The following is a 9,863-nucleotide window of genomic DNA, read 5'->3' on the forward strand; positions in this document are numbered from 1 at the left end:
GAAAGAGTGGCTGGAAAGTGCCCAGTGGAAAAGGACCTGGTTGCCCAGGGAAGTGGTGAACTCAGCATTGCTGGCAATGCTCAAAAACTGCGTAGAATTTTCACTTTGGGACACAGTGTATTTATTGGCCATGGTGGAGTTGGGTTGATGGTTGGACTTGATGTCCTTAGAGGTCTTTTCCAAACTTAATGATTCTGTAATTCTGTGATTCTGTAGCAGCAGATGGAGATGACCCAGTATGTGCCCAGGTGGCCAGGGAGGCCACCAGCATCCTGGCTGGTGTCACCCCAGGGTGGGCAGCAGGAGCAGGGCAGGGATGGTGCCCGTGTGCTGAGGGGAGACCTGCTGGCTCTGCAGCTGCTGAGAGGAGGTTGGAGCCAGGGGGGTCGGGCTCTGCTCCCCAGGCACAAGCGACAGGACAAGAGAGAACGGCCTCAAGTTGTGCCAGGGGAGGCTGAGGTTGGATCTGGGGAACAATTTCTCCCTGGCAAGGGTTGTCAGGCCCTGGCCCAGGCTGCCCAGGGCAGGGGGGGAGTCCCCATCCCTGGAGGGGTTTCCAAGCCCTGGAGATGGTGCTGAGGGACACGGGGCAGGGGTGGCCTGGGCAGGGCTGGGGGAAGGGTTGGGCTGGGTGGTCTTGAAGTTCTTTTCCAACCCAAACAATTCCATGGTTCTATGCCCTGTTCCATCAGCTACTGCTGAACACAAGGTCTCCAGCCCCCACCTGCTGCAAACCAGCAGGATTCACTGGGAATTCCCAGGGCACAGACTGTGACAAACCTGTGTCCCTGACACCAGCAGGACTCGGGGTGCTCCTCAGAGACCACGTCTGGGCTCCTGCAGGGACAATTTCCAAGCTCCACAGCTCTGCTGGAGGGACTCCCCCCAGATGTCACACACTCAGGTGACACACGGAACAGATGTGTTGTGTGTGCTCATGCACATGGTCTGAAATAGCCACGGGGCTCCTGGATGTCTCAAACACCAGATCCAGGAACCACCCCCCAAAGCACTGACCCACTTGCAAACCAGTGCAAAGTAGAACTTCAGAGACTTAAAGACCCTCCTGATCCCATCCCTGGAGACACCCAAAACTCAAAGAGTCCTGGGCAGCCAGCTCTGCGTGGTCCTGCCTGGGCAGGGGTTTGACCAGGCTGCCTCCAGATGTGCACCCCAGGACCATTTCCAGAGGGTCTACCTAGGACCCCTCCAGAGCCCTCGCCCAAGACAATCTCTAGAGGCCTGCACTGAGCACCTCCAGAGGCAGAGGTCCCACTAAGGACCACCTCAAGAGGCAGAGGTCCCACCCAGACCACTTCCAGAGGTCCCATCCAGGACCAGCTCCAGAGGGGCAGCTCAGACCACCCCCAGGGGCAGTGCCAGGGGCCCACACACTCCAAAGCCTCCCCCTCCAGAAAAAACAACTCCAGAACCATTTGGGGATTATATAACCTCATTAAACACAGGGGCCTACATTTCAATGCTCCTCCTGCCAAACCCCATGACCAGGAGGTGTTTCTCCTCCCCACCAGGGGTGAGGAGTTTGAGTTGGACACATTTCTTGGCTGTGACACACTTGGTGTCTCAGTGGCTGACACCAGCTTCACACCAGGTTCAAAACAGGCTCACACCAAGTGGTTCCACCAAGTGGGACTTTCTGGAGCTTTATTCCTCGTGGTTTTTTAATCTGTAGAAACTCCAACGTCCCTCCCACATCTGTGGATCTCTGCTCATCAAACCTTCTGAAGACCACCAAGCACCTGGGTGAGAGGTGCCCACGTGCCCCAACTCATGACTGTGCCAGTATCAAGGGGCCCAAAGGGACCAAGGGACTGAAGAGCTTCCTGTGCATCATCCCCCTGTCACCACATCCCCCCCCTGTCACCACCCCACCCCCTGATCACCACACCAACTTTAACATCTCAACAGCCTGTGAGCCACACAAGCTCAGGTGATCTCTGGTTTCTCTATTCTCCTTCACCAAAAAAGAAGGAGATGAGCTGGGAGCAGCTGAGGGAGCTGGGGGTGTCCAGCCTGGAGCAAAGGAGGCTGAGGGGAGACCTGCTGGCTCTGCAGCTGCTGAGAGGAGGTTGGAGCCAGGGGGGTCGGGCTCTGCTCCCCAGGAACAAGCGACAGGACAAGAGGGAACGGCCTCAAGTTGTGCCAGGGGAGGTTGAGGTTGGATCTGGGGAACAATTTCTCCCTGGCAAGGGTTGTCAGGGCCTGGCCCAGGCTGCCCAGGGCAGGGGGGGAGTCCCCATCCCTGGAGGGGTTTCCAAGCCCTGGAGATGGTGCTGAGGGACACGGGGCAGGGGTGGCCTGGACTGGGCTGGGGGAACGGTTGGGCTGGAGGATCTTAAAGGTCTTTTCCAATCCAAACTATTGCATTATTCTGTGATTTTTTCTAATCTACCAATATTCATTAAAGTTAGAGAAAACTTTGCTTTTCAAGCCTCTTTCCTGCTAACATTCCTGGCCCCAGGGAGTGGGATCAGAAGACGAGAAGAGCCAGGGACTGCCTGAGATACCATAAACCTTGTTTCTGGGCTCCCCAGTTGATGAAGGACAAGGAGCTACTGGAGAGAGCCCAGGGCAGGGCCAGAAAGATGCTGAGGGGACTGGAGCACCTGCCCTGTGAGGAAATGCTGGGAGAGCTGGGGCTGGAGACTGAGGGGGGATCTCATCAACATTATCAATATCTGCAGGGAGTGTCAGGAGGATGGGACCAGTCTCTTGCCAGCAGTGCCCAGTGGCAGGACAAGGGGCAATGGGCACAAGCTGGAGCACAGGAGGTTCAAGTTAAACATAAGGAAAAACATATTTAGTGTGAGGGTGACAGAGCCCTGGGACAGGCTGCCCAGAGAGGCTGTGGAGGCTCCTTCTTTAGAGACATTCCTGACCTGTCTAGATGTGTTCCTGTGGGATCTGTTGTAGGTAACCCTGCTCTAGCACAGATTTGGACTAGATGATCTTCATAGGTCCCTTCCAACCCCCACTCTGTGACTCTCTGTGACTCTGTGACTAGATGACCTCCACCATGGCTTTGTCTAGCTGAGTCTTGAAGTCTTCAAGGATGAAGATCCTAGATAGCTGAGGGTAGTTTGGAATTTATGTTGGACAACACCCTCAACAGAACTTGAAGGAGGGGGAGTAATCACCATCCTTTCCCCAGTCACTATATCTTAGAGGGAGAGCCTCTGCTGCCCTGAGCACAGTCATGCCACACAGGTGGAAGGATGCTGGCTGAGATGTTTGGTCCAGCCAGCAGCAAGTGAGCCCTGTTCAATCAGGAAGGAAGTACACTCAACAAGCCTTTTTCTGCTAAAACTTTCTTCATTGTTGATGCTCAGTGACCTTGATCTGTAAGAAAAATTCAGGAATAAATTAAGTACTGACCTAAAATGAGTCTGAGAAAGACCATCTCTGTCTGGATCTACCATACATGGGTGGACTCTGCTAAGTTAGATAAGCGAGGATGGGTTGCAGCAGGCAACAAATTAATTTCAGATAATTACCTGCCTTAAAGAGATGCCACCATGCTGGTAACACAAAATGCAGCCAGTAACATAAATGTGGGTGTTCCGCTGCTGATCCATACTTGGAAAAGGCAGCAAATGGCATGATAGCCTGGTGTTTGTCATGAGGTACAATATATAAAAAGTCATCTTCTCCCCATGAGTTCTGGGTAGCTCCAGGCTAATAACAGGTGCTGGCCGGAGCAGGGTCCCTTCACTTCCTGAAATGTTACAGAGAAGTGCTCAAGATCTGCCACTCCACAGGCAGAAGTTTAATTGAGGGTATAGTGCCAGGGAGATGGTATTTTAAATTAATATAATGCACACATGGAGAACGACATTCAATATTTATCAAAGCAACCTTATTCAGAGCCAGTCCCATGCTGCTTCCAAAGAAAGTGTTGATTGTATCTCTGTTAGTGTCTGAAAAGTGCTGTGCTACTCAGATGGGGCAGGAGACCAGCGTGGCAGAGCTGGAGACAGGGTGGGATGTCCCAAGGCATTGCATTGTGAAGTATGGGCAGCTCATCCTGACACTTGTCACTCTGAAGCTCACCTCAGCTCCCATCCAGGGAGGTCACCTGGCCACCCCACTCATGTTGGAGGCTCTCTGGGGGGTTTTTGCAAGCCCACCTTGGCTGATGTGGCATCATGTATCTTCATACTTTCTGGCTTTGAGATCTGCCATGCCTCATCTGTCTAGGGCCAGGCAGCTATTTCTGCTGAGAATAAGACAGGATAGGGCTGCAAAGTTTCTAAATTTCCACACAGATGAAAGCTTTATTCTAGTTCTTGAACTCCAGAAGATAAATATTTCACTCTGGTACTTCAGCCATTAATGCTTGGTCCTACAACCTGGAATAGTAGGGGTGCTTGGTCTGCAGGTGAATTTCTCAGGAATATGGACCCTCTGGCATCAAATTCGGGTAAATAATTTTTTTTCCCACCTCCCCATGTGCTTTTCTTTTTCAGGTTACAAAAGCTGTTCCCAATTGTCAGGGACATATGATTCTTCATACTCAACCTCTTCTGATTTGTGGGGGTGATGGATTTACTCATTCCAACTTCGATGGCTGCATAGATTCTGCTGTGAGTCTTGCAGAAGCTGTGAAGTCTCATTTACAGCAATTTTAAATCCAGCTGCTAAACTTGGTCTAGATTTAGGATGGGTTTTACTATGATGGATTGAAATCTAGTTTGTTGTGAACATCACTATCCTCTATGTAGCAAAAAATAAATAAAGGAAGGTCTATTGGTGTGCTGTAATTATTATTGGGATGGAATTGAATTTTCCAGTGAGTTGTTACTTTGCTTGAAGTAAATTTTTTCTGGCTCTAATCAGATGCACTGAGCTCCAGCCATCTTGCCAGGTCTCCTGATATTTTACAGCCCATGAAAATGATGTCAAGGAGAGGAGGCTGCCTTGAAGCAGCACAAAAACCCAAGGAGCTGCAGAGTTTACTCCTCTGAGTATTTGGAGCCCTGGGAGTGGCAAAAAGAAAATGCACAATTGATCATGCAAACATGTGGTCACCTCTTCTGGTGCAGATCAGCCCTGGTCATATTTGTTGTACTTACCCATAAGGAATCAGTGGTGAGGCAGACCTTGCTATTCTTCTCAAGATGGCCTGTCCAACTGTTTTGGCTCAAGGTCTAACCCTGACAACTGGTGTCCAGCCTGGAGCAAAGGAGGCTGAGGGGAGACCTGCTGGCTCTGCAGCTGCTGAGAGGAGGTTGGAGCCAGGGGGGTCGGGCTCTGCTCCCCAGGAACAAGCGACAGGACAAGAGGGAACGGCCTCAAGTTGTGCCAGGGGAGGTTGAGGTTGGATCTGGGGAACAATTTCTCCCTGGCAAGGGTTGTCAGGGCCTGGCCCAGGCTGCCCAGGGCAGGGGGGGAGTCCCCATCCCTGGAGGGTTTTCCAAGCCCTGGAGATGGTGCTGAGGGACACGGGGCAGGGGTGGCCTGGACTGGGCTGGGGGAACGGTTGGGCTGGAGGATCTTAAAGGTCTTTTCCAATCCAAACTATTGCATTATTCTGTGATTTTGTCTAATCTACCAATATTCATTAAAGTTAGAGAAAACTTTGCTTTTCAAGCCTCTTTCCTGCTAACATTCCTGGCCCCAGGGAGTGGGATCAGAAGACGAGAAGAGCCAGGGACTGCCTGAGATACCATAAACCTTGTTTCTGGGCTCCCCAGTTGATGAAGGACAAGGAGCTACTGGAGAGAGCCCAGGGCAGGGCCCCCAAGATGCTGAGGGGCTGGAGCATCTGCCTGGGAGGAAAGGCTGGGGGAGCTGGGGCTGCTCAGCTGGAGAGGAGGAGACTGAGGGGGGGGCTCCTCCAGGCTGAGGAGGGTCTGGGTCAGGAGGGGGGGACCAGTCTCTTCTCAGCAGTGCCCAGGGACAGGCCAAGGGGCCATGGGCACCAGCTGGAGCACAGGAGGGTCAGGCTGAACATGAGGAGGAACTTGTTGCCTGGGAGGGTGGCAGAGCCCTGGGCCAGGCTGCCCAGAGAGGCTGTGGAGGCTCCTTCTCTGGAGACATCCCAGCCCCTCTGGAGGTTCCTGTGGGACCTGCTGGAGGGATCCTGCTCTGGGGGGTTGGATGGATGGTCTCCAGAGGTGCCTTCCAACCCTCATCATGCTGTGGCTGTGACTCCTTAGGAAACCAGGCTAAGAGCATCTGAGAGACCTGTCAGCATGAACCTGCATCTCTAGAGTTGCCCCCAAACAGCTGGAGCTGCCTTTGGGGTGAGCATGAGGAGCAGAAATAGATCACTAATTAGAAGCTTCCCCCAAGAGGGACGTTTGAATCGAGGTCACTGATGGCATCTTAAACTTCATTGAAAATTCACTCCCAGAAAGGAAAATGCAACAATGATTTGAGGACACCATGAAGTCGCTGGACAAGATTTACTCTATAATTACACCAACCCCCCCAGTGCTCCAGCCTTGGGGCAGAGTGGCTGGAAAGTGCCTGGGAGAAAAAGTCCTGGGGGGTTTTGTCAACACCAGCTGGAGATGAGCCAGTGTGTGCCCAGGTGGCCAAAAAGGCCACCAGCAGCCTGGGCTGGTGGGAGGTGTCCCTGCCCATGCAGGGGGTGGGACTGGATGATCTTTAAGGTCCCTTCCAACCCAACCCATTCCATGACTCTGATGATGATTCCAGACCAGCCCATCCCCTACGTGTGCTCCCCAGGTATGAGTGTACAAAGATCATCCTTAAGAGCAGAAAAAGGCTTAAATTTGAGCCTCTTCCATCCTTTCAAAGAGTGTCTCCCCAGCCCCAAAGACAGGAACGACCACATGTCTCCAGGGGACACAAGGGGGGTTAGAGCTGATGACTTGGGAAGCAGAGATGCTCAGTACTCAGGCAGCCACTGGCTCCCCAGGGACAACTACTGAAATTCCTTCTCCAGCAGCTCCAAAGCCAAGAGCAGAAGTTTCACTTCAATAAAAGTTTGGAGCTCAGCAGAGGAAGAGCTTGTCCCTGCAGGTCCAGCATCACGGGGGTGTTTTAGGTTGGAAAAGACCTTTCAGATCCCAGAGTCACCCCCTCCCCTCGGGGTTGCTGCTGGAACAGGTCTCTGGTGGCAGCTCCTGGGGCTGGGCTGCACGTGGGGCTGAGGGGAGCTGGGTGGGTTGGTCACAGCCTGGCAGCAGCACTTCAGTGGGTGGGTAAATGGCAGGAAAGAAGCTATTTAGGACAATTCTCCAAATCAAACTATCATAAAATCCCAAGACTTCCACAGGAATCTAGCTCTGCAGACTTCCCAGCCCCAGGATTTAACAGAAGTGACAGAAAAAAGCCTTTTCCATTAATCAACAGAAACACCATCATCTCTGTCCTCCTCAGGAGAACCTGCTGGGAAGCTGCTGACAACTGCAAAGTTCCCTAACTGCTCTTCAGACACAATTCCTTCTCTTTTTCAGGAGCCTTCTCTTCTCCAGGCTGAACACCCCAACTCTCCCAGCCTGGCTCCAGAGCTGCTCCAGCCCTCCCAGCATCTCCGGGGCCTCCTCTGGCCTCTCTCCAACAGCTCCGTGTCCTCCCTGTGCTGGGGACCCCAGAGCTGGACACAACACTCCAGATCCCTTCACCTCTTTCCTTTAGCTTCAAGCACTTTGCTCACCTTGAGCAGAGCTTTGTGAGCATCCACCTCAACTGAGGCAACATCCCCAACCAAGAGCTTTCCCTTTTCTCAGTCACTTCTTTCTATCAGGTAAGAGAACAACAATTTTATTTCTCCTCACTAAAACCTCCAAGGCCAAGACAACAAAAATTTGTGCCATTTCAGCACTACACACAGATTTGCTGTCACTGTCTCCTCCTGGGTGGTGAGGGAACATGGGGAACCTCACACCATGAGGACACAGCAGCCCAGGGCTTTGCCCAGCAGTGACCAAAGAGGCTCCACCAGAATCAGACACGTTTCCCACAATTAAAAGAGAAAGGAATGAAGTGATGAGTAACAGGCACATAAATAGATTCTCTTGTCTTCCAGTGTTAAAACAAACCCATCATCCCTTGTGTGGAGCAAGATGCTAAGTGGCTGGAAACCCCCAGAAGAGGAAGAGCTGCAGACACTCTAGAGCAGGGTATGGAAACGTCCATGGGTCAAACCTGGCCCAGGATGGCACGTCACTCCCTGCTCCAGATGCAGACACAGGCAGCGAGTTTGTGCACCTGAACCTCAGGCACCCACGTCAGCATTCCTGGGGGGAACAGCCCTCTCTGGGCAGGGAGCTGCAGGGAGGGACAGGGGGGCAGCCGAGCACTCACCTCGTCGCTCTCCTCCACGTCCACGTTGCCGTTGGCGTCATCGTCCATCTGCTTGTGGATGTTGCGAACGGCCTCGAAGCTGAGCTGCTCGTCCTCGTCGTGGCACAGGGGCCTGTCGATGCGGCAGAACTCTGAGGGGACACAGCAACGTCAGGCAGCCTGGCCAGAAACACCACCCACGGCTTCCTCACTAAGCTTCTCTCCTCCTAGAGGAGGCCCCGGAGATGCTGGGAGGGCTGGAGCAGCTCTGGAGCCAGGCTGGGAGAGTTGGGGTGTTCAGCCTGGAGAAGAGAAGGCTCCAGGGAGACCTGAGAGCAGCTTCCAGGGCCTGAAGGGGCTCCAGGAAAGCTGGGGAGGGGCTTGGGACAAGGGCAGGGAGGGATGGGAGCAGGGGGAAGGGTTTCCAGCTGGCAGAGGGAGCTGGAGCTGAGATGGGAGGGAGAAATTCTGGGCTGTGAGGGTGGGGAGAGCCTGGCCCAGGTTGCCCAGGGAAGCTGTGGCTGCCCCATCCCTGGGGGTGTTGAAGGGCAGGTTGGATGGGGCTTGGAGCAGCCTGGGCTGCTGGGAGGTGTCCCTGCCCATGGCAGGGGGATTAGAACTGGATGAGCTTTAAGGTCCTTCCAACACAAACCAGTCTGGGATTCCTGTGTCTGGAAAGCCCTGGCTAAGCAGTGCAGACCACCCCTCAGTGCTGTCACTCCCAGCAGGGTTATGTCCAACAACCAAGCCCTGTGAAACCCCAAACACCAACACGTTGGTCGTGGCCTCAGCCTGGTGCCTCTTCCCCAGGCCAAGTCCACCAGCCCTTCCACTGCCCTGGCCTCCCAGTGCTCCCAGGGCAGGTCTCAGGGCCAGGGCTTCTCCTGCCCGTTTTCAGGACAGAGGGAACTACAGCTCCAGTTCTGCCTCCTGTTTCACGAGGCTCATTTCTCACTTGGGGTTTGTTAGTGTTGGCTCCTCCTCCCACTGGGACGTTTTGCGAGCGGGTCCCATGTTTATACAACACGTCAATTAAAACAAGTTTGCCTTCTTCCTGATTATGGAATGGATTTTTCTGGCTTGTTTTCACATATTTTTCTACATTTCAAGACTAACACTTTAAATTTCGCTGGGTGCCCAAGTCCACACAAGCACCAAACGTGGCTGTTGGGCCCTTTGCTGCAGGGTGGCCTGTGATTCACCCCGATGACCACAGAGCAGCCCTAGAGACTAAAGCACAGACCCAGGCACTCAGACCAGCTCCCATGGGGAGCTCCTCAGCTGGGCTGTGTGAAGAAAAACCCTTTTTGTTTCACAGGGGCTGGATCAGATTCACTGTGAGCAGATAATGATAAAGGAATTATCCCGGGGTGATTGCTGTGCAACCAGTTTAACAGCTCCTGGCCCAGTTCCATGCAGGAAGGTCTCACATTTAAAACCTCAAAGAGGGTTCAGGATGAACTCTGAGGAACTGCAGAAGGAAAGTCTATAAATTATGCATGAGCTCAGAGCAAACTCTGAGATGATCCCTTTGAGGTAAGATGAGCTTATAAGAAAAGGAGATGGATTTGTCCCATCCCTGAAAT

The 9,863-nt window shown here is 53.1% G+C and overlaps 1 protein-coding gene across 1 annotated transcript in view; it reads right to left on the minus strand.

The window, feature by feature from the left end:
* Positions 1 to 8,421, minus strand: part of STIM1 (stromal interaction molecule 1) — a 60,384-nt gene extending 51,963 nt beyond the window's left edge. Inside the window, exon 1 of the mRNA XM_010008281.1 lies at positions 8,299 to 8,421. Within this exon, the coding sequence (XP_010006583.1) occupies positions 8,299 to 8,346 (48 nt within the window). The 5' untranslated portion in view covers positions 8,347 to 8,421. The remainder of the gene's footprint in view (positions 1 to 8,298) is intronic.
* Positions 8,422 to 9,863: the final 1,442 nt, after the last annotated feature.

The sequence above is a fragment of the Chaetura pelagica genome, unplaced genomic scaffold (assembly GCF_000747805.2).
Source record: "Chaetura pelagica isolate M959 unplaced genomic scaffold, ChaPel_1.0 scaffold802, whole genome shotgun sequence".
Lineage (NCBI taxonomy): Eukaryota > Metazoa > Chordata > Aves > Apodiformes > Apodidae > Chaetura > Chaetura pelagica.